General features: G+C 40.1%; 1 protein-coding gene across 2 annotated transcripts in view; it reads left to right on the top strand.

Moving 5' to 3' along the window:
- Positions 1-25,058, top strand: part of dock8 (dedicator of cytokinesis 8) — a 110,870-nt gene that overhangs the window by 66,397 nt on the left and 19,415 nt on the right. For both annotated transcript variants that reach the window (XM_060931926.1, XM_060931927.1), the window contains 21 exons: positions 2,334-2,429; positions 2,915-3,149; positions 3,405-3,569; positions 4,204-4,370; positions 5,680-5,775; positions 5,861-5,956; positions 6,400-6,549; positions 6,718-6,831; positions 6,936-7,091; positions 8,359-8,495; positions 9,189-9,352; positions 9,518-9,669; positions 10,428-10,610; positions 13,817-13,943; positions 14,197-14,284; positions 14,816-14,912; positions 15,698-15,832; positions 16,458-16,610; positions 20,926-21,084; positions 21,410-21,510; positions 23,287-23,479. In XM_060931926.1, the coding sequence (XP_060787909.1) occupies positions 2,334-2,429; positions 2,915-3,149; positions 3,405-3,569; positions 4,204-4,370; positions 5,680-5,775; positions 5,861-5,956; positions 6,400-6,549; positions 6,718-6,831; positions 6,936-7,091; positions 8,359-8,495; positions 9,189-9,352; positions 9,518-9,669; positions 10,428-10,610; positions 13,817-13,943; positions 14,197-14,284; positions 14,816-14,912; positions 15,698-15,832; positions 16,458-16,610; positions 20,926-21,084; positions 21,410-21,510; positions 23,287-23,479 (2,964 nt within the window). The remainder of the gene's footprint in view (positions 1-2,333; positions 2,430-2,914; positions 3,150-3,404; positions 3,570-4,203; positions 4,371-5,679; positions 5,776-5,860; positions 5,957-6,399; positions 6,550-6,717; positions 6,832-6,935; positions 7,092-8,358; positions 8,496-9,188; positions 9,353-9,517; positions 9,670-10,427; positions 10,611-13,816; positions 13,944-14,196; positions 14,285-14,815; positions 14,913-15,697; positions 15,833-16,457; positions 16,611-20,925; positions 21,085-21,409; positions 21,511-23,286; positions 23,480-25,058) is intronic.

Here is a 25,058-nt window from a genome sequence, read left to right as displayed (position 1 = left end):
GACACCACAAGCAGTGTTAGATCCAACTAAAGATGACTGAACCACATCAAGTATATTATGTAAACAAGGATAAGTGAAAATAAATTATGAAGTTAAAATGAAAATCTTCCCAGTAATTTATAACAAGAATTTAAATCTTATTCCTTTTTGGAGTGTTCTTTGTTGTACAAAGATGTTGCAGATTTGGCACTAGCTATAATATCACTGCTTGGGTAGCAGTTGTAGCTCCTCATCACAGTTCGTTTTAATTTGCAGATATGCAGTTAATGTGTCTGCAGGCATATTTTTTCTGTACTCAGGATGAATTTTCCTAACCAATGAAAAAGCCTATCTGCATTGCTATGTGGGAGGCACAGCAAAGCAGTAAAAAGTTGTTTCAGCATTGGAAAACTGGCAACACCCAGAGCAGTATTTACATCGAAGACCTTTCCCCAATATACATCTATTATTTTCCTGGTCAATAAAAGAAAATCAGAGCACGGCAAACATGTAGATGGTGTTAAATTGCTTGCATCCCCTACTACACATTTTAGAAACAGGTTACCAACGGTCGTTACCACCATTACTCTTAATTCAATACTTTTCCAGTTTACCGACGACTGATGGTAGTAATGAGTGTTGGTCATCTGTGTCTACATATATCAGCAATTAAAATGTTTAGGGAAGTGAAAACAGAAATCGCCGGGTAACTACAGTTGCCGTTGTATAAACGGCGACTCCCAGTATCGCCTCCCTAAATTATCATGATAATGGAGGAAGCTTTCCTACATGCCAACAGTAAAAACTTAAAAAAAAAAATGCTTACCTGTGCATTCCTTGAATTGAGAAACATTTTTTTTCGCTAGTTGCGAAAAATGGCCTGCCACAGTTGGGGGGATGTTGTGTTGCACGAGAAATTGGCAGAACTTAACTTCTGCAGCCGTCACAGAAGTCTGGGCAGTCCGAGCCGATGTACTTAAATGACCGAGAAAACCACATGCAACTATAAAACCACATAAATCGAAAATAGTTCCATTTCACTGGGCATGCGTGACATGGTGGATGCTAAGAAAATTTTCTCGGAGTAACGCAAAAAAAATCTCTGATACAAAACGTAATTTTCCCGTATGAAAATCAGTGTACGCCGTATTAGCCAAAAAAAAATTCCCGTACAAAATACAGGGAAACCGTATAACTTGACATGTATTGCACGTGTTTGCTCGCTCCCCTCTTGAGGGTGTTTTGTTTGTGTTGCTTTTGCTTTCTTTGCTTTTATTTTTGCACTATATTGCCTTTTTCTTCTTCCACTTATTTATTTATTTGTAATTAGCATTCATGGTGGACAGCAAACTAAGAATTTAATTGTGCAAGTGGACATGTCCTAACTGTGCATATGACAAACACTTTGAACTTGAAAAAGACGAAAGATCTAGTTTTTCTGCCTGTAACATACTTTGAAACGTTAATTTTAAGAAATTATAAACATGTTTCACTAAAGGAAGGATTTTGCCTTTGCTATTTTCCTAAATATTATATCGGCTAAGGAACCAGTTTGATAACTGTCGTGATAAAAACAGTTAGTCTCAAACCTTGATAATTAAGTGTGATTTCCTGACACAGTAAACAAATGTCATGCTTTGATTAAGTTGTTGGATAGTTATGCGCTGTAGCAGAAATACATAAGCCTAATCACTTCTGTTTGTATTCAGATGCCAATAGTCATAATGTCTGTAAGGCACATGAGGTGCAGCAGGAATTGAATCTTGAAATGCCGTTTTCTCCCTTTTCTGTAAAATGATGTGAATTTACTTTTAATTCTCTTTTTAAGAGAACCTGAAGTTTTTAGAACTATCCATCTATCCCTTATCTATATCACTTATCTGTCCGGGTTGTGGGGGAAGCTGGAGCCAATCCCAGCTGACTTCAGGTGAGAGGTGGGGTACATCCTTGACAGGTCACCACTCTATCACAGGACTAACACAGAGATGAACAACCATTCACACTCACATTCGCACTCATGGGCAATTTAGAGTAGCCAGTTGACCTATTTCACATGTCTTTGATCTGTGGGAGGAAACCAGAATGCTTGGATGAAACCCATGCAGGCATGGGGAACATATGCAAACTCCACACAGGAAGACTCCAGTTTGGCCACGAGGTTCTGACCCAGAACCTTCTTGCTGTGAGGTGACAGTGCTCACCACTACACCATTGTGCTGCCCGTTTTCAGAGCTATATATAGTCAATGTAGTATAAAATAAATAAAAAATCCACTGTGTTTTTAGGGTTCTCCCAGGCCGCCTCAGGGATTCAGTGTATATAAGTATGAACTTTGATTGATTCTTTCTATGCAGAAATTGCCAATCCAGGTTCCACCAGTCAAGTGGATTGATGGTCATAAAGGAATTTTCAGCCTGGAAATTCAGGCTGTGTCTTCAGTTCATACACAGGTGTGTAACACATACATGCATATTTTAATTCTTTTTTTACTGAATTTAAAGAAATGCTTGCTAAGCATTTTTGTTTTTTAAAAAAATATTCTCATATATCTCTTCATGGCCAACATATCACATTGGGCTATACTGGCTATCGGTGAAATTGGCAATACTAATTTAAAAGATTTGTCAATATTTATGTGGAAAAGTTTTGTATATTTTGGTATTTAATGTGATTTTTCTGGGTGGACCATCCAGATTATTGAAATTGCCCGAGTACTGTTTACACCTTCAAGGTTGCCAGGTTTTTCTTGAATGGAGCTCTCAGGGCAGAGGAATGGCCGCCTTGTCTGGCAAAATTTTATTTGTTTTTTTATGACACAGTTTTGTAAAACATGTCTTGTGCAGACATTTGAATCCTGAAGAGTTGGCATTTCTTTAAATAAAGCAAACGTCTCTTCAGCATCGCTCTCAATGCCTGTTATTGTGCTCTATGCCAGGAGAGTCACCTGGAGCGCTTCTTCACTCTGTGCCATGCTCTGGAGGGGAAAGCTACATTCCCTATCCGTGTAGGGGACGACAAAGTGCCAGAAAACAAGCTGGAGCATGAGCTAAAGCTCAGCATCATCTCCCTGTCCTCCTCCGAACTGGAGCCACTTGTACTCTTCCTCCACCTGGTCCTGGACAAGCTGTTCCACCTCATCATGCAGCCCATGGTCATTGCTGGTCAGACCGGTGAGCAATACAATGCTACATGTTTATATCGTTATCATCCATAGATAGGAATGTCCTTCTGTACATAGTATTACAACAGTGTGAGTGATTTCCCAAACTAACTAACTAGCCTGTGAATAAATACACGCAATAAATCCATTGATTGTGTATCATCATTCAATATACTAGGAGTTTACTTGTGTTTGTTAACAAGCAATATAGTTTTTATCCTTGTTTATCATCCTATCTGTTTCATTAATTTCTGTGTTTTTGTAGCAAATCTGGCACAGATAGCATTTGAGTCAGTGGTGTCCGTTGTGAACAGCCTTCATAACAGTCAGGAACTGGCCAAGGATCATCAAGGCAGGAACTGTCTCCTAGCAACCTACCTCTACTATGTGTTCCGGTTGCCAGATACTCCACTGGAAGTCATTAACACAGGTGTGAAAATCACATCATTCAGGATTAGTAGTGATGCAATATGCTGGCATAAAGGAGTAATGTTTTTTTGGAATATATTTAGTATCGGATTGCAAATTTAGGACATGGTTCTATTTTCGAGAGTAGTTTATACTATCGGCCTAATTTTCAATAAGTATGAAAATAATGAGTTTGGCCTGTCATTAATTTGTGAATGAAGACATGGAGAAGGACTGTTTTAAGCCTATTAAATAAATTTTACTCATTGTCTTTTGAATCAGTGCATCAGTCCAAATAATAATTTCTTAATTTACATTATAGAAATTAGACATTGAAATATGAGCACTCAGAAATTATTGACCTGTTATTTACACACACACACACACACACACACACACACACACACACACACACACACACGCACTTCATGAAGATCCCCAAACATGAGTAGGGTCCTTAACTTGTATTCTTCATATAATGAATAATTAAGATAATGATATAGTTTATAATTAATTTGACATATTTTGCAACTGTCAGGAGCGAACCTGGGTCATCCTGTAAGATTTTATTATTGTAAGATTTGAACAGATCTCGACACTGGAGGCTGAATATTTTATAGTATTTCAGGACTGTGCTTTGGCTGTTTTTGCCTCAGGTGCACTGGTACAGGAGAGCAGGTACAGCACTATGGGCCGAGCCACAGCCACAAGCATAGGCAACATGCTGCTCAGTTCTCGCATCCGGTCCAGCAGCAACCCTGACATTCCTGCTCCACAGAGCCCAGAGGACGCCGAGGTGAAGAGCATACTGGTTGAGAAGAAGGTATTAACATAACATAATTTATATTCTGTAATATAAATTATAGATACTAAATATACTAAATATAATGAGACAATGCTGAGTTCTGAAAATCTATGTTACAGGTCAGAATTGTAGGTCAGGTGGAATTTTTCAACCTAGGTTAGAATTTTTAACCCAGTTCATAATTTGCTACTTGTATTAGGGAGACTTACTATATCTAGGGTTGGGTTTAGGGTTAGGATTCGGGAAGACTTTGTATTTTAAACTACTTGATGATGTAATAAGACTGGACTCATTAATAAATTCAAAATATATATATCATGCTTTCCATTGCAATTGTTGCTGGGCTAGTGCTTCAGGTGGTAGGTTAAGAATCAGAAGGTTCTGAGTTTGAATCCTGGTTAAGTATGAAAAAAGATGTTTAAAAAAATACTAATTAGGTAGACAGGAATAGATAGACAAGAGGAAATACTACATAGGTTTAGACAGAGAGGAAGTGGATGGAAGAAAGAGAGGCAAAAGAAGTGATGGAAAATCCCTTTTAAAAAGCTTGGATAATCCAAAATTTTACCCAGGTTGGAAATTGTGAACTAGGTTAAATTTTTTTGACCTGTAACATATACATGTTATACAGGGTGTTAAAAAAATGCTATTACTTTAGATGTAAATATCTCAGAAACTACATAGTATAGGCAAATGAAACTGAACAGTCTTAATGTTGAGCAATATAAGAGTTATTCCTCAAAATTTGAATGAGAAATTTGAAGGTATGTGGATTCCATGAACGATTTCACAAATTTTCAATATGCGCGCCGCCTGAGACACAGACAGCCTTCCTCTTTGAACTTTTTGTGCCATGTCCAAATCTGCATTGCAGTTGGTGCATTTTTAGAGAATTCTCTCATAAATGCATGCTGCAGTCTTGTTCGACTGTGTTCGAGCGTACTCTAACACACAAAACGCCTGTTCTTTTCCAGTGAATGGCATTTCTATACCGTAAAAGATAAAACCAAAGAACATTAAATATAAAATTTTGACCGGTTTCCACACATGCTGTTAAAATTTGAGGTCAATTGAACGAGAATTGGCAAAGTTATTAGATTGTGAAATGATATCATATTTTTTTGAAAGACCCTATGGATAGAATTAAGTTATCCTTAGTAGATGCATTTTGCTATCTAATTAGATCCTTTTTTTTTTTAAGGCTGTGTATAGTTATCAAAATCACTTGGTTTGCACTATTCCAAATTTTTAACAAAGCTTTTGATTGTGTCATTTAATTATACTACATTCAAATTTCATGCCAAGTTAAGCTGGCTATTTATTCCAGGGTTTGAATCATCCCGGCAGCAGGATGTCCACTTTTATCGATGTTACCAACCGCTCTCAAATTTCCGCTAATAGCACGCGGCCCTCAAACAGAAAGGTAAATGTTGTATCCCAATACATACTTGGTGATTTAAGAGTTAATCTCGCCATGTAACAGGCATTTGTGTTTGGATCTCTCTCAGCAATTTCATGAAGAGCTGGCTCTTCAAATGGTGGTGAGCACCGGAGTCTGCAGAGAGAACGTTTATAAGTACGCCTGGTTCTTCTTTGAGCTGCTGGTAAGAGTGTAGTACAGCTGGCTGAGGGGTTTACTGATCGGCCTTATGCCCACTTAGGTATGGTTTTTAAACACCCGGAGTTTCTTTCGTTTTATTACACTTTTAATCACTATTATTTCCCAGGACCAAACTAAATGATATAGCAATTAAATAAGGGAAGCTAAATCTTTGTCGAAACTTATTACCTGCTTGCTGTCAGATCCTAATGAGACTCTAATGAGTGTTTTATAAAGCCGGGTATGATTGTAGAGTCAGCTTGTTATGATGGTCGTTAAAATGTAGGGTGTTCAAAAACTTTTGCCTGGTAGCAGTAATAATGATTTTACATGAGACACACACTTTTCCTTTTGACTTTGAGAGAATTTCTGATTAATTTCACTTAACCTGTCATTCCCATGGATCCAGTATAATAAGCTGTAACAAAGTGTGTGTGTGTAATCTAGGTGAAAAGCATGGCTCAGCATGTCTCTCAAATGGACAAACAGGGAGTGTCTCGCAAAAATCGCTTTTCTGACCGCTTCAAGGATGACATCACCACCATCGTCAATGTGGTGACTGCTGAAATTGGCACTATACTGGTGAAGCAGCAAAAGGTTAGGGTTTTAAGTTGTATGCTTTCATCTCTATTACAGTGTTTGATTTCCTGATATCTGATATTGACTTATCCGGACCCAAAGAGGGCAGGTCATCACTGTAAAAGTTAAAATATCAATGAACATGAGAAGGATTTATCAGTGTGAATATACATATTAACTTTACAGGAACAGGAGCTGGCTGAAAAGGTAAACATCAATCTGGCGTTTTTCCTTTATGACCTGATGTCTCTCATGGACAGAGGATTTGTCTTTAACCTGGTTCGGAACTACTGCAACCAGGTGAGTGCCTGTTGTTAGTATATCAGCATATCAGTTGCAGTGAGCATTGCAGAACTTGTTGTGCACTGTAACTCTGCCCTTCACTGCATGCTTTTATTTTGCAGATGTCAGCAAAGAGTGTGTCCATGTCGACTCTGATCACCATGAGGCTGGAGTTTTTGAGAGTGCTCTGCAGTCATGAGCACTACCTGAACCTGAGCCTGTACTTCAGTAGCCCTGCGTCTGCTCCCACGTCCCCTTCTCCGTCTGTCACTTCTCAGGTTAGTAAGGGGACAACACACACACACACACACACACACACACACACACACACACACGACTCATCCTTGGACAGCTCATTTAATGCACATTTCTGAAAGTTAAAATGTTTATTCTAACAGGTGGTTATTATGAGAATGTAAGAAACCATTTTATTTCGTCTAAAATATTCTTTCCATAAAATGCTATTACCTTCATGTGTTGGCTAGCTGGGACGTTAAAGAAGAAAACGAATACAATTCTGAAAATGCTTTTATTTTTGTGTGGCCAGACACAATCTCTAATGAGAATACATGCTCTCAGACAGTCTTTTGGCAGTGAGCTTCATCAAAATATCATTATCATCATCATCATACCTACAGGCTGGAGTAAAACCCACCCAAACAATTCATGTCCAGAGGAGTAACATTGTCCTGAGTGAGCTAAAACTTCAAAATGGATGTTGAACCGTTTGCATGTGCATCTCTCCAAATGCAACCCACAGATAGACAAACGTCTTATTCGGTGACTTTTCAGCTGTCCTGGTTTACATCCCAGTGACCTTATGCATGTTGGTCAGACAGTGTTAATTAGTGCACCTTTTACAGTTCACAGCCTGTTTTAGCACCCATCTTTATGAGGCATTGGATTGGCATTGAAATAATAAAATTAAATTATTCTTAAATTGTTGCACTGTTTGCCACACTGTCTTTCACAGAGCAGTGAACCCCTCCCCAGCTTTACTTCTGAGAGACTCAGCCTCCCTAGGATGCTTTTTTTTTTTAAATACCCAAGCATGTTACTGACCTGTTGCCAATTAACCAAATTAGTTGTGAGATGTTCCATCAGGTTTTTTAAAAATTTTTTATAAACATTATCCAACTTTTCTTGTCTTTTATTGCCCCGTCTCAACTTTTTTGAAATATGTTGCTGGCATCAAGTTCAAAACGAGCATATATTTTTCATCAAGCAATAACATTTCTCTGTTTCATCATCTGATATGTTGTCTTTGTATTATGTCAGTGAAATATAGGGTTTCCCATGATTTGCAAATCGTGCTCTGTTTTTATTTACATTTTACACAACGTCCCAGCTTTTTTGGAAACAGGGCTGTAGTTTTGCATCATAGCTGCCTTGTTGTAGATTGTTGGACATTTTTCAGAACTGTTTATTTAACCTCAAATTAATGATCATATTTACCATATAGTCAGTAGTTTCATATAAATGGATCGTGTGTGTGTGTGTGTGTGTGTGTGTGTGTGTGTGTGTGTGTGCGCGCACCTGTTGCAGACCTCGAGTTCATGTAGTTTGCCGGACCAGAAGATTGCAGCCATGTTTGATCTGACTCACGAGTTTAAGCAGCAGCACTACCTGACTGGCCTCCTGCTGACTGAACTCAGTGCAGCTCTCGATATGGAATCAGAAGGGTCAGTCCAACACATCTTACACACAGAAGGAATATTGTTAGCTTAGTTAGATTTTATATATCTTGAATATTTTTGAACAGTGCTTTTTCTGTTTTCTCCTTATATTACTTGTAGTGCTCATTTTTATATTCCTTAAGCAATACAAAATGTTACATTTAAGGTGACGTTGTTTAAAACCGACACTTGAAGTGGGCCCGCGCTCACTGGTAAACAGTGTCATCATTTCTATGTTTTGTTCTTTTCTTTCTTTCTTTTTTTTTTTTTTTGCCGTACTGACACGTCTCATTAGCCCCAGGTACTGAGCTTTAATATTTAACTTAGCCACAGAATTAAATGGAGTATCTGCATAACAACAACAGCACTGTTTTTATTCTTGTTAAAATGTCCTACATATCCAAACTGTCACTGTGTGATTTCAACTGATTTCTATGGAGTCTACCCTTCACTTAAATGCGCAAGTGAAAGAATAAATATTAATATGCACTGCTTAAAACTGAAGTAAATTTATCTTTGTCTTTTGATAACATCCATAGGTTCCTAACATGTAGAATTAATTGTTTAGTATAAGTTAATCTACATGTTATGTCATTGTAATACTTAAAAATGATGATGCAATCTTGACGCATAATTCAAGTAGTTTCACAAAAAATGTTTTCATCCCCCCCTGGTGTATGTGTGTGCGCGCGTGCGTAGAAGTAAGGTGCAGCGCAAGGCCATAAATGCCACATACAGCCTACTGTGTGCTCATGATTTGGACCCTCGGTGCGCAAGGTTAGAAGTCAGGACTAAGATTGCTGCTCTCTACCTCCCCCTGGTGGGCATAATCATCGACTCCCTCAACTACCTTGACTTCACAGGTGCGCTTGAAGTTTTACTTGGCAGAACTTGATCAGAACATCCTCATGCCAGCTCTGTATACACTTGTGTGTGTGTGTATTTAGTCTGTGTGTGTGTGTGTATATATATATATATATATATATATATATATATATATATATAAAATATTATTACTATTTTTGCAGTGTCTGAGTCACGTGGCAACAAGGCCAAGTCCAGCGGGCCAGAGGACGACTTTGAAAATGTCCCTGCTATCAATCAGTCTGTTGCCATGGCAATCGCAGGAAACCCGTTCAACACCTTGGCGAGAAACGCACTAGTGTCCATGGCCTCTGTGGTGAGAAGTACATGATTTCATCACGGTGTAAATTGCTATCAAACATTTTACTACTTTTAATTCAATCATACAGTACATCTAAAATAATACATAATTTTATTTTAATCAAGTCAAGTCAACTTTATTGTCAAATATGCTATACATGCTCGACATACAGCACAGATGAAATTTCAGTCCTCTCTGACCCACGGTGCAAACAGGCAATGCAATAAATAAAAATAAAAAAATAGAGTAATTGAAAAAACAAACAAACAATATAAACAGTATAAACACTCTAGATAGGAACTAGACATAGACTAAACACTCAGACAAACAATATAAACAGTATAAATAAACAGTATAAACAGTATAATTTTTCAACAAATTATACTATTTAAACAATTATGAAACAAAGGAATTTAAAATGACCAGATAAAAGATGTTATTTAAGACACTACGCTAGGTATATAGTGCATCATGCCATTTAAATTAAATATAAATGAATTCCAGAAATGTTATTTATTTTCAGTATTAGGCTCAAATATTAATTTATATAATTATGGATAAAACTAACTCTTGGTAATTGACTCGTATGTTTGGAATCTGATTTATGTAACCAGACCCAAACTTTCAAATTAAAATCAACATTGAAGTCTCTTACACCGTCATGTGTGTTCAGCTTTTCATCGCATTTCTGTTCCTCTTCATCAGTGCATGTCAGTGATTGTCTTTTGTACCATCTGAATGCTCAGTAACAGCCCTGTGTGCTTATTCCACAGTCTGGTAGAAGCTGTAGTACGCTTTCTGCAGAGACCAGCCGTAATCTTCTGGTGTGTTTCCTGTGGATCATGAAGAATGCAGACCAGAGTCTGATCCAGCGTTGGATAATGGACATATCCCCCTCTCAGCTCAGTCGCCTCTTTGAGATCCTCACCATCTGCACCTCCTGCTTCGACTACAGGGTGAGGGCCTTTATTTAGGTTTTTAAAAAGAACAAACCAGTGTTTTCTCAACCTAATCTTTATGGACTGCCACAGTAGAGTATGTGGGTTGACGTGAACAAGGAATTTGACACCCACCCCACCCCCACCCCTCCAAACAACTGTTTACTCAAAACTTTATTATAAGGGAAGTCTCACTGTCAGTCTCAGTTTTCGGTACAGTTAACAATTCAACAGTTTTTGTAGAACACCTTCATTAATCTTTCGGTCTGGTCTGGTATTTGTAAATTAAGCTGGAGAACTGCAACTTCTTTTCACAGAATGTTTGCTTTTTCAGAGGGAAGAATGTGAAATATGTTACAAGTGCGGATGTGTGTGTCAGATTGTTCAGAGAAAGAATGTTCATAATCCTTAAATATTTTATCCTAAGGCTTTACTTGTGGTTTGGTATTCACATTATAGTGTATAGAGTACAGATAGATTCTTTATTGTCAGTGCACATTACTATACAACGAAACACTGTTTGAGGGCTCAGATCACAGCAGCATATCAATAAAATAAAAATAAATAAATAAATAAATAATATACATGGGTACAGGTCACAATTGCGGGCGGCACGGTGGTGTAGTGGTTAGCGCTGTCGCCTCACAGCAAGAAGGTCCTGGGTTCGAGCCCCGGGGCCGGCGAGGGCCTTTCTGTGTGGAGTTTGCATGTTCTCCCCGTGTCCGCGTGGGTTTCCTCCGGGTGCTCCGGTTTCCCCCACAGTCCAAAGACATGCAGGTTAGGTTAACTGGTGACTCTAAATTGACCGTAGGTGTGAATGTGAGTGTGAATGGTTGTCTGTGTCTATGTGTCAGCCCTGTGATGACCTGGCGACTTGTCCAGGGTGTACCCCGCCTTTCACCCGTAGTCAGCTGGGATAGGCTCCAGCTTGCCTGCGACCCTGTAGAACAGGATAAAGCGGCTAGAGATAATGAGATGAGATGAGATGAGGTCACAATTGCCTAGTGGACAAGCAGGTACAGCTGATATAAACATTCACTGCATCATCCCCCCATTTTAACCTGAAAAACAAAATCCAGAAGATTTGTTTAAATGTAACACCAGTTCGTTCATGTATCTCTCATTGGCCCAAAGCACCTCATTGTTGTGTGCTGTTCTTTTCCAAATTCAGCCACTTGCTGCTGGATAGATGCTAACTGAGAATGTGGTCTGGCTATGGGTGGGAACCCTTTTTATTAGGTATGTTGATTCGCAAGACAATATGGTCAGAACCCTGATATATGGAGAGATGTGAAAACAGTGACAGAACTGAGAAAAATACAGTAGGGGAGAACGGGGTTGGTAGTCACACTTTTTACTTTTCTTTGAATTCCTCCAAAACTGTATCCTTAATAGTGTCCCTTTCAATCTGTAATGGAAGCCTACAGTGTCAGGTAGAAATAGAATGCCCTTACTCTCCTTCAGCTTATTCTGTTTAAAAGATGTGTACTGTCAAATATGTTTTGCACATTTGTGACAACCATCCCCATTGTGGGATTGGTAGTCACACACTGTGGGGTTGGTTGTCCCAATGTTACTTTCATGGGGAAAAATAAAAAAGTGGAGTCATTATTAAAAATGAATTTAGAAATGTTTATTTCATTGAAATGAAACAACCTAACAATATTCTGGATTGAGGAAACATGAACGAGGAAACAGAGAGCATACGTGTAGACAAGTTTCCGAACTTCAATAGGAGAGAAGCCAAAATAAATGTCTGACGCAGTCATTATGTATTCTGCCAGCTGACTTTCCTGCTCCTCACTGAAAACTAAACAATTTTACACATACCCTGCTGGGAGGGATGGACGGACTACATCTCCAGCAACCTCTGATGGACTTATTTTATTACAATATTTTGCCAGTGTTCTGTAATTAAGCTGAAATTCCTTGGCAGTGGCTCTGATGGTTTGGTTGTGCAGCTTCACCTCTCTGACTGCCCTTAGCATTACGTCTGGTGGAGTCTGGCCTTCCTTGGTTTGTCTTCCTGACAAAATTCCTATCCATTTTTCTATCTAAAAAGAAAAAAAGGAGTAGATATATCACAATATGCATGTATATGCCAACAAAGGGATTGGTTGTCTAATGTGACAACCAACCCTGAAGAGAATGTGACAACCATCTCCAACTGAGCTGTTTTGCTAATGCTAGCATCCACCTGTTGTAGCATAGCTAACATATAGCACTCCCTTCAAACTATTTCATCTCATCTCATTATCTCTAGCCGCTTCATCCTGTTCTACAGGGTCGCAGGCAAGCTGGAGCCTATCCCAGCTGACTACGGGCGAAAGGCGGGGTACACCCTGGACAAGTCACCAGGTCATCACAGGGCTGACACATAGACACAGACAACCATTCACACTCACATTCACACCTACGGTCAATTTAGAGTCACCAGTTAACCTAACCTGCATGTCTTTGGACTGTGGGGGAAACCGGAGCACCTGGAGGAAACCCACGCGGACACGGGGAGAACATGCAAACGCCACACAGAAAGGCCTTCGCCAGGCACTGGGCTTGAACCCAGGACCTTCTTGCTGTGAGGCGACAGTGCTAACCACTACACCATATGCCGCCCCTACCTCTGACCCTAATTCTGGAAAGAAGAAAAAAAATCAGTTTACGATGGCGCCCTCTAGTGAGTGAGTTTTTGAGTGTGACAACCAACCCCGTTCTCCCCTAAAGTGCAGCACAAAACTGTTATACCAGTCTAACTGCTCTAACACATTCACGTTGCATTTAAACATGTCAGTGAGTGAAAATGAACACGTGAGCCAAGCCACCCAGTAGAGGTACATTAGTTGACAACGCTTTTTATGCTAGTTACTTGGGACTGGGCAAGTCCACTGGAGATTTCACTTGCCTAGTGGATTAACTAATAAACATGATTTGTCCACCCCTGGTGTATTTTAACATTTATTAACTGCCCTTAAGATTGTTATTCATGTTTTGAGTTAATAAGTTTTCCATTCTTTTTTCAGTTTGGGAAAATGTCCAAAGTCTTGTTCTTGGTAATTGCTTACATGCTACACATACAGGAGCTTGAGTTTGTGTTTCAGAACTCTGGAGATTTGATGATTATTTTTAAAGGCGTGATCATGAATGTGATGACATGGGCATGCCTGTGAGTACTTGCTTTCTTATTTCTGGATGTATGTACAGTATGTCATTGTATGCGTGCACAGGGGAAACAGAGCTCAGATAAAGTGAGTGTGCAGGCCCTACAGAAGTCTCAGCAGGCTAAAGCTCGTCTGGAAGAGGCACTACTGGGAGGCCTGGGTGCGAGAGGAGAGATGATGAAGAGGGTGGGAGGTGAGCGTTCTTCCACTGCCTCAAAGGGCAGACAGAGAAATCACTTTTGCACTCTGCTTCCAGGCAGTGCAATGAATAATGTAGAGGCCCACTGGTGCAGAGTGAGCTATAAAGATGATTGCTTAGCAAGACATTCACATATGGAAGTCATGTATTGTCTACCAGAAGTCAGCCCTATTTCCTTTTGATGGAGTGATGATTTTCTTATATTGAGTTGTCATCTCTTTTTCTCTCTCTCTCTCGCTCACTGAAGCTAATGATCGGACTCTGGGCCAGAGAGAGAACCTGCGCTGGAGGAAAGACCTCACACAGTGGCGCCAAACCAACGACAGACAGGATAAGTGCGTGCAGATAATTTCTCCATATTTATGATGCAGTTTATCAGTCCATTTGTCTTCTAGACCAGACGTATTGAATTAAGATTTGTGAAAGTCCAGCTAAATAAAATTCCTTGCTTAAAAAGGTTTCCTTGCTTAAGCAGCTAACTGACTGAATGATGATTAATGCCGTTAGTGTTAAGCTCATGGCTGTGAATAAGACACATCGGGTTGAAGTGATTTTGTTTTGCAGTACTGCTTCACATCACCACTTTTGACTAACGCTGTGGAGTCTGAAGCAATTATTAAACACATATCTCTCTGTCCAATCATATTTAAACATTCCATTGTTAGCATTTTGTTTCTTAACAAGTCATGCTGTCACTTCATAAATCACACTAGAGATGGTAAAATAAAATTTTAAAAACATATGAAAGTCTGGGAAAACGCTTCCTTTAGGTAAATAATTTACACAAATTAATATAATTGGCCACCGCAAGCTGCAGCTATTACTCGGTGGTGTGTAAATTACTTGTTCCTGTGTGTTTTACTCAGATCTAAAGCTGAGTTGGACCAGGAGGCAATAATCAGTGGGAATCTAGCAACTGAAGCCAACCTCATAGTCTTGGACCTGCTGGAGATTATTGTGCAGGTAACAGAGGAGAGTGCAGTCCTTCTTCATCACACACTGCCAATGTAGTTTACTCCTACGTTCTAAGTGTTACTTTGAAGTAATGAAAATTCTGACAATGTCATGGGAAATAAAAGGAATTGAAGCTGTCACATGAAAAACTCGGAGACAAAAGGATTGAATTAGATAAATACGGTATATAGTCACTACATTATTCTTCTAATCTACATCAACAAAGACTCCTGCCATCCAGCACACAAACTGTTCACTCTCCTGCCCTCTGGAAGGCGCTACAGGAGCCTTCGGACCAAAACCACCAGGTTCAGGAACAGTTTTTTTCCTTCAGCTGTCTCAGTGCTGAACTCCGCCCCCCACACTCCCCCCCTACACACACACACACACACACACACACACTCACCCCCCCAACAAACTGAATTGACTTGAACTGACTTCACTGCACTATCACTATTTGCACTACTGTTTATTCATACCGTGTTTTATATATACTGCAAATATCTATATATCATACCATTGCCCTATAGTTCATTCATATTACACATTTTGTACATACTGTAAATATCTATCATGTCATTATACCATTCCATACCCTGTAATTCCTGTACATTTATATTTGTATATTACACTTGTGTTATTTACTGCTATGCACTTCTGGTTAGATGCAATCTGCATTTCGTTGCCTTGTACCTGTGACATGTGTAATGACAAAATTGAATCTAATCTAAGCTAAATTTAATAAAACTGCTGTAAAGGTAGTGAAATAAGTGTGTGTGTGTGTTTACCCCCAGACTGTACCACCAGCAGACTATAAGGACAGTGCAGTTGGTGGAGTTCTGAGGGTTCTGCTGCACTCACTAACATGCAACCAGAGCACCCTGTATCTATCACACTGCTTCAACACCATCCGAGCTCTCATTGTGAAGGTACTGACCAACTGCAGTTATTTCGCAAAATACATGAATCCTTTATACTTCACTCTATCCACTCTATCTGTAGCATTCATGCACGTACACGTGTGGGATTCCCGTAGCTAATAATTTCTCTGTATAGAAAAACCAACAGGAAACAAATTTATTAGAAATTCAGTTGTAATATAATTTAAGGGCACGTGCTGAAGGCTGTCCATTAGCGTTTAAAATAACACTATATAAAGCAAATTTAAATCTATAAACAATAGATTACTAGATATTAGAGAATATCTTAAGGTTTTTCCAGTTTTGTTCAACCCTGGAGCAATACAGTAAAAAGTAGCTCTGGTTGCTTCCACTTTTCTGAAGGTTTTGTAGGGTTTGTGCATGTTTAGATCATCACAACAATGCTCACACATAATCAAGTTCTTCCTTATCAAAAGTCAGTCCCAAAGAAATGCACAAACCTTCATTGACTGAATTCATCAACAGACTATAATTAATGTCTGTGGTGATCACACATGCTAGAGATGTGTATTTAAAAACAAAAGCCCACTGGAGTATTTCTTTAATTCATTCATAAATTGGTATTAAGTGGCGTTGTACTAATTATTGTCCATGGTGGTCTGACGGGTTGTAGTTTGGGGACATGCTGTTCGAGGAGGAGGCTGAGCAGTGTGCAGATCTGTGCCAGAAAGTGCTTCAGTACTGCAGCAGCTGTGTGGACAGCAACCGGAGCCAGGCCTGTGCTACACTCTACCTCATCATGAGATACAGCTTCAGTTCTGCCAGTGTAAGACACTCTCGCTCACGCGCTCTCTCTCTCTCTCCTCTCACACACATGCCACTCAGTACCCCAGTAAGTTAGCCTAGTAAACTAGACCCACCCGCCTAGCGGCCAAAAATATTTTTGCCTAGCGAATGGGTCTAGCCTCGCACCATATAAACAAAAACACCCCGGGCATCAAATCGTGCCCGCCAATCACAACGCAAGGTTTTTGTTTGGATTCTTTGGGCGGGCTTTTGCAGGAGTGACGACAAAGCTGCGCAACGCTGGAGAAAGCACAACAGGAAAGATGGCTACCGCTAGTGAACAGCGCGCGTTTGACTCCGCTTTGGAATCAGTTTTAGAAGAATTAGACTTGGAGTTTTCGTTTAAACATGAGCAGGAAGAGGCTCTCCACTCATTCCTTTTCAAGAAGGACGTTTTTGCTGTTTTGCCGACCGGCTATGGCAAAAGTCTGATCTACCAGCTGGCTCCGCTCGTAGCCAAAAGGATGGGGCTAGTTTGTGCAGTATGAAGAATTAATAAACAGCTTTGAAACATTACTTTTTGATTGTTTCTTATTTTCCCGTTATTTTAAATTTAAGGGAAATTATTTCACCAAACACCACTAAATAAAAACTCTCAAAAACAGTTTAAGCAAACCCTTGAAAAACACTTTGAAAAAAATGAGTGTATGTGGTACAGACTCCAAACTTGTGGTCATTATCTCCAAACTTCTTAATATCTAAAACCTGTTTATTAATTAATACGCATTTTGAAAAATTATTTATTTCAAGGCCTCCCCCACTGCTTTCTGTCGCTCTGACTACGTCACAGTCACTGTTGCGCTGATTGGTCAGAGCGTTGGCCTATACGCACAGAGACAGTTTGAAAGACAGCGGGTTGTTCCTCCCACCCCCGTCGGAAATGTCTACGGATCGAGGCCAGACTAAATATTCACATTTAGTCTGGCTTGCCAGGCTACCAGTAAGTTGTATTTTTTTTTTAAACCTGCAGCTATACTTTTGTCTTACCATCATTGTAAGACTAATTATTACTATAGCTACACCTAAATCTAACACTGACCTTAAACTGTGTAACCAAAAGCAAGCTTTCTTTTATCCCCCCCCAAAAAAAAATTGAAAATAATTAATTAATTAAGAAAGAAAGCTGCAGGTTTGTTTAAAAGTGAACAAAAAGGTCCCCACAAAGTCAAAACTGTTGGATATTCCTATCCTTGTAAGGATATTTTCCCCCCACTAAAATATAAAAATATATCTTACATATCTCTATCCCGGCGGCACGGTGGTGTAGTGGTTAGCACTGTCGCCTCACAGCAAGAAGGTCCGGGTTCGAGCCCCGTGGCCGGCGAGGGCCTTTCTGTGTGGAGTTTGTATGTTCTCCTCGTGTCCGCGTGGGTTTCCTCCGGGTGCTCCGGTTTCCCCCACAGTCCAAAGACATGCAGGTTAGGTTAACTGGTGACTCTAAATTGACCGTAGGTGTGAATGTGAGTGTGAATGGTTGTCTGTGTCTATGTGTCAGCCCTGTGATGACCTGGCGACTTGTCCAGGGTGTACCCCGCCTTTCGCCCGTAGTCAGCTGGGATAGGATCCAGCTTGCCTGCGACCCTGTAGAAGGATAAAGCGGCTAGAGATAATGAGATGAGATATCTCTATCCCCATACACACATACAGACACACCTGAGATACGCATCTCAACAAGCAATACAGCTACAGTATCACACCAGGCAAAAGTTTGGACACCCCTACTCATTCATAGGTTTTTCTGTATTTTGACTATTTTCTACATTGTAGAACAATACTGAAGACATCAAAACTATGAAATAACATATGGGACATGCACAGAATTTTGTGATGAACAAAATTGTGTTCAAATATTTTTCGTATTTTAAAATCTTCAAAGTAGCTGTTGTTTACCTTGATGATGCTTTGCACACTATTGGCATTATCTTAACCGGCTTCATGAGGTCGTCACCTGGAATGCTTTTCAATTAACAGGTGCCTCGTCAAAAGTTAATTAGTGCAATTTCTTGCCTTCTTCATGCATTTGAGATCAAATAGTAAATAATAACAATACAGTAAATAGTCCTATTCCACAACTGTAGTAATCCATATGATGTCAAGAACCACTCAACTCAGGCAAGAGAAACGACATCCATCATTACTTTAAGACATGAAGTAACTTTTAATTAATACAAATAATGAAAAACCATTGAATTAGATGATGTGTTGAAACTTTTGACTGGTACTGTACACACACACTCATACACAGAGAGCTAGAGAGAGAGAGCTCAAATCAAGATTTTCCAAAACAGAGCCATATACAGCCAGTACAGCAAAAATAGCCATCACTATTTTCCTTATTTCCATTTGGTGCATCTGTACTGCCAAATACCACAATCAGACAAAAAATAAATAAATAAAAACTGATGTTCACGTGTTGTGCTGGTTCAAACTCTGCCCTAATACAGACACACAGGCAAGATAAACTAACAATGACTTCATGAACAATGAGTCAGTATATTGCTACTTTTTGAAAGTCAGTCTTGCTGTAATACTGAATTAAATCTAGTTGCAGTGGCTCCTAATAGAGGTTTCAGAGAAGCTGTCACCCAAATATCCCTGCCATTTGGGTTCAATTTCTTTTGCTCAGGACTGTCACGCCTCACGTCTTCCACTAATAGCGGTGTGTTTGGTCTGTGTGTCTGCTCTTTTCCTGTATGCACTGGTTGGATGGACTATTTCCTCTGTTCACTGTCGTTTACCTCCCCTCACCAAACACACACACTCACACTCAGCCCAACCCAAACAGATGGCCATGTTGTTTGCTTTCCCATTCATCTTTAATGGGGAAACGATGAATGTCTCCCCATCTCTGTATGCCTGAGTGTTTGGTTTGCCCTGACAGTTACCTCCATTGTTGTTATTATTAAAACCTTTGAATGAGTCATGTTGATTCTAAGCCACAATGACTCACTTGTTTTTCTCTCCTCAACCCCAGTTTTATGTTTGCCTGGTTTGCATAGTAGACGGCACGCCAGTTCCATAAAAGCACAGGTTTTAAGGCAAACCTGAAATTAATCAGCTGTCTAAAATCAACACCATGACGATCCTCAAGGAAAAAAAAAATTGGCCTCAAAACAGGCAACGGTGTCTTGAGATGTCTCGCACATATGGTCAAACCAGCATAATGGTGCCACTGAAATGATCCATTGGCAATTATGTCCTGCTTAATGGGATCATTTTGCAGTTTCCTGATGCTGAGCAAGATGGATGGTGCATTTGCTGCCCTTGGCTGGATCCACCTCAGAATCAATGAGCTGAGACTATGATAGCAAAGTCCAATGTAACTGGCACTGTGCCATGCTCCATTCTCAGCCTCTCACCTGCAGTGGGATAACCTCAGAGGCTACCCCCAGATAAAGACCCTTGGGCAGACTGATGCTGATATAGAGAGTATTTTCCAAATATGATTAATCAGGCTTCAGGAGGAGTTGGCCTGAGATGAGTTATTGAGCATTAAACTGAAGATTATGTAGTGCTGTAATAGAAGTAGTTACATAAGGAATAAAACATGACAGAATTTGCTGTTATAGGAAAATAATCAATGAGGGGATGGTGTGATGTGATGTGATCACCACTGCAAATTTTTCTATAACTGCATGCCTTGTCATTTTAGTTTGCGAATGATTGCAATTTTCTTAACGTTGTAAAATGTCCCTGAAACAAGCTAGCTCCTGTTAGCACTTATGTTATAGCAACCATGAATAGTCATTCCCCCCATTAGCATGACTTTTTTTTTTCTTTCTTTTGAAGTCAATAAAACAAAGACTTCTGTCCTGAACACTGTCCCACAGTGCGAAACCTACTGACTGTTACAAAGCGCTGACGCTGGAGACGCTTTCCGTAAATGTTACATAAACATCTCCTTATGAAAAGCTTCATACATTTTTCAAACTTCTAGCCAATTTTCTACTTTTAATTATTCGGGTTATATTGTGCAGTATGAATAAGCTGTTGCTATAAAAACAATAATGCATTAGAACGAGTGCATTAATATAAACTGTGATTTTGAAGTAGTCAGCACTACCTTCAGAGCAGCTGCTATAGAAAATGAATCAACACCTTCTGACCAATCAGAATCAAGTATTCAACAGTGCTTTAGTATAAACTGTTATACAACATTCTTCTACAAGACATTCCTTTTTGTCCTCTTTATATTCTGAATGTTCTGCAAACTGTTACACCACATGCAGTATTCCCTGCCATATAGTTACACTTCGTTTGCTGGTTGTGATTCATATTCCTTGCTCCCTGAACAGAATTTCTCAAGAGTGAAGATGCAGGTCACCATGTCGTTGGCATCTCTAGTAGGAAAGTCCTCGGATGTGCACGAGGAGTACCTGCGGCGCTCTTTTTGCACCATTCTAGCCTATGCAGAAGAAGACGCAGAAATGCAATCCACCCAACTTCCTTCACAGGTAAAACGCTACAGCTAAGCCAGTAAAGCAGCCTGTGGTCTGTAGCATGTAGTGCTATTTATAAGTCCCAAATCAAATAAAACCCTCACAGTCTAGACTGATGAGTCAATCAATAGTGCAGCAGGACTGTTGCCAGTAAAATTATGGTCTGGCCTTCTTGATAAAATGATTGGAATAACTCTGGATATGGACTTCTTGGCTACTAAATGGAATGTGTTGAGTCATGCAGCAAGAATCCTGGGCAGTTTTGAATCATATTAAAGCTGGTGTTTAAACAAGTGAATTTTCCAGAAAAACAAAACTCCATGCTATCTTTTTTTCTCAGGTGGATGAACTTCTGAGGAATCTAAACAGCATCCTTTCAGATACAGTCAAAATGAAGGAGTTTCAAGAAGATCCTGAAATGCTAATGGACCTTATGTATAGGTAACGTACACAAACATTAGAAAAGAAAACTCAGTTTCTCGCTCACTCACTCACTCACTCACTCACTCACTCACTCACTCACTCACTCACTCCACCACTCACTCACTCTTTCACTCATTTCATTACTCCCTTCGTCACTCCCTCCCTCTGTCAGTCACTCATGCCATCACTCACTCACTCACTCACTCACTCACTCACTCACTCACTCACTCACTCACTCTGTCAGTCAGTCAGTCACTCACGCCATCACTCACTCACTCACTCACTCTGTCAGTCAGTCAGTCACTCACGCCATCACTCACTCACTCACTCACTCACTCACTCACTCACCCACCCACTCACTCACTCTGTCAGTCAGTCACTCACGCCATCACTCACTCACTCACTCACTCACTCTGTCAGTCAGTCACTCACGCCATCACTCACTCACTCACTCACTCACTCACTCACTCACTCACTCACTCAGTCAGTCAGTCACTCATGCCATCACTCACTCACTCACTCACTCACTCTGTCAGTCAGTCAGTCAGTCACTCATGCCATCACTCACTCACTCACTCACTCACTCACTCACTCACTCCGTCAGTCAGTCACTCACACCATCCGTCAGTCAGTCACTCACGCCATCACTCACTCACTCACTCACTCACTCACTCTGTCAGTCAGTCAGTCAGTCACTCACGCCATCACTCACTCACTCACTCACTCCGTCAGTCAGTCACTCACACCATCACTCACTTACTCACTCATGCCATCCGTCAGTCAGTCAGTCAGTCAGTCACTCACGCCATCTGTCAGTCAGTCAGTCACGCCATCACTCACTCAGTCAGTCAGTCAGTCAGTCAGTCAGTCAGTCACTCACTTAGTTGAGTGTGTGTTGCCATCCTGTTACTCTTGCCTCCTTATACTGAGGTTTCTTACTCTGCTTCCCATTTTTCCCATTTATCAGTCACTTAGTCACTTGCTTGCTCACTCACTCACTTACTCACTCAAGCCCCTTTTCAACCAAAAGGGAATGAGTTCTTGAACCGGTTCCGTTCAGGATTCATTGAATCTCATGAACCAACCCATGTTTTCAGTAGTTTTGAGCGAAACCATTTTAATCAAAGATGCATCCTGAATGAAGGGCATTGCACAGTGGAAGTAAACAGTAGTAAAGATGGTGGTGTGCACTGATTACCTGCGAGTGTTTGTTCTGTTATTGCAGATCTTTTTTTCCTTAAGTTGCATCCTTTTCTGTTGCGTTCTCCATTGCTTTGCTCTGCTTCCTCTCCAAACTAATGACACACCCACTGATGATGTCACAGTTCATACTGGAAAAAACAGCTATATTTTGGTTCCAGCTGAAAACCAACTTTTCAGGTTCCAAAACAATTGATTTTTGGTTGAAATGCTCTGAATGGTTCAAAATTTGGTGTGCAAAGCAGAAAAGAACCCGTTCCCTGTTGATGGTAAAGGGACATCACTCACTCACTCACTCACTCACTCAACTGAGTGTGTGTTATCATCCTGTGCCTCTTGCCTTCTTGTACTGTGGTTTCTTACTCTGCTTCCCATTTGCCTGCGGTTTCTGCTGTTTGTCTACTGTTTTTGAACTTACCATGGAAACTATGTGGTTGTGTTTTAGCCTTGAGCTTTGGCCCAGCATGTGCACAGACTGCTTGCAAATGCTCAAAGTACACACATGTCCTTGATTTTCAGGCTGTCAGTACTGGGATTTTGCAGTCTAATTGCTCTATCATAGGGACTCAACCTCCATGTTTGCGTCTGTGGCAGGATCGCAAAGGGCTACCAGACGTCACCTGATCTGCGCTTGACCTGGCTTCAGAACATGGCTGAGAAACATAACGGCAAGAAGTGCTTCACAGAGTCGGCAATGTGTCTGGTGCATGCCGCTGCCCTGGTGGCTGAGTACCTGAGCATGCTGGAGGACCACAAGTACCTGCCTGTGGGCAGCGTCACCTTCCAAGTATGTGACAAGTCAGGCTGGAATACAGACCTTCATCTTTCCCAGATGTAACAGCTAAAAGATACCTCAAGCCATAGAATAAATTATTACATAACTGGAATACAGCAGCAAGTACACACGGTGACTCATTCAGTGACTCAAAGTACCAGTCAGAAATTACTGAAAAAAACCCCATACCCATCTGTTTACACATAGATGGTGAACACAGTAATATGGTGAAACTTGGACAGATTTATCTGGCTCTTAAAGGAAAATTCCACCCTGATACACATTATACATACTTATTTAATATACTGGTGTGTGTTGTATTTTTGTTATTTCTGTGAGAAATTTGCAGTTGTCTGTCACATCATGATATTGCTAGCATAGTTACAAAAGAGAAAAAAATGTCTGCATTCTCAAATGTAAGTGGTAATGATGACATTCTGCTGTTAGCTCCTAAAAACAAAAGAGCAAAAGCTTCTTTCCTCGCTCATCATTTTCCACTGATATTTATAATCGTACTAATGAGGAATTTGATGCAGAAGTAGTGTAGAAAGTAGATGTTGAACTCCGTTACAGAATGCAGTGAAGCTATATGAAACAGCTGCAATGAGTTACGGTAGAGACTCTGCTTGGCCCCTAAGCGATCCACAAGAGTTCGAAGGAGATGGTGTTGACCGTGATATTAGCATAAATATCAACGCCTCGGAAGATTATCTGTTTGAGAAGACACGCGACAACTAGATTTACAAAAGGACTAAAGCTCACTTACATTTGAGAATGCGGACATTTTTTTTCCTTTTTTGTAACTATGCTAGCAATATCGTGATGTGACAGACAACTGCAAATTTCTCACAGAAATAACAAAAATACAACACAAACCAGCGTATTAAATAAACATATATAATGTGTCTGCAGCAGTCTTTTTATGTAGAAATAAATTCCCACTGGCACCAATATCAGGAAGTAGTCAAATGTAGGAAACCATTAACCAAAGCAGACAAATACACCAACATGTCAGTGAAAAATGTTTTTTTTAAAAAAGTCAACTTAGAGTTTCATGACAAGAAAAACATTGAACGCCACTGAAGATTACATGTTAATTACTGGAAGGGCACGCGATAGAGTGCATACCTCCACCAAGCCACATATCAACATCAAAATCAAATCACTTGAACCTAGGATAATACTAAAGCCATACACAAAATTTCATCCAAATCCCTTCACTACTTTGAGTTACATTAGGAAAAGACAAAAAAAAAAATCCTGGATCCACATACATATCCGGATTTGCATCAAAATCTAATTGATTGTTCCTTGGCCCATGGCCCACCTTTCCTCAAAATTTCATCAAAATCCGTTCACTAGGTTTTGAGTTACGTTGGGAACAGACAGAGGTGAAAATATAACCTCCTCCAACAAAGTTGGGGAAAGTAATAAAGATTAATAACCAAGTTGTTCAGGGTGGATTTTTACTTTAAACTGTGAAGCTTGAGTAGCTATATTATATTATGAATATTCATCTGGACAAGTCGAAACAGTTATCTCACAACCGGGGACGGCACGGTGGTGTAGTGGTTAGCGCTGTCACCTCGCA

This window comes from Neoarius graeffei, chromosome 10 (assembly GCF_027579695.1).
Source record: "Neoarius graeffei isolate fNeoGra1 chromosome 10, fNeoGra1.pri, whole genome shotgun sequence".
Taxonomy (NCBI): Eukaryota; Metazoa; Chordata; class Actinopteri; order Siluriformes; family Ariidae; genus Neoarius; species Neoarius graeffei.
Note: the sequence above shows the minus strand (reverse complement) of the source record. Positions and strands in the feature narration are given on the sequence as shown.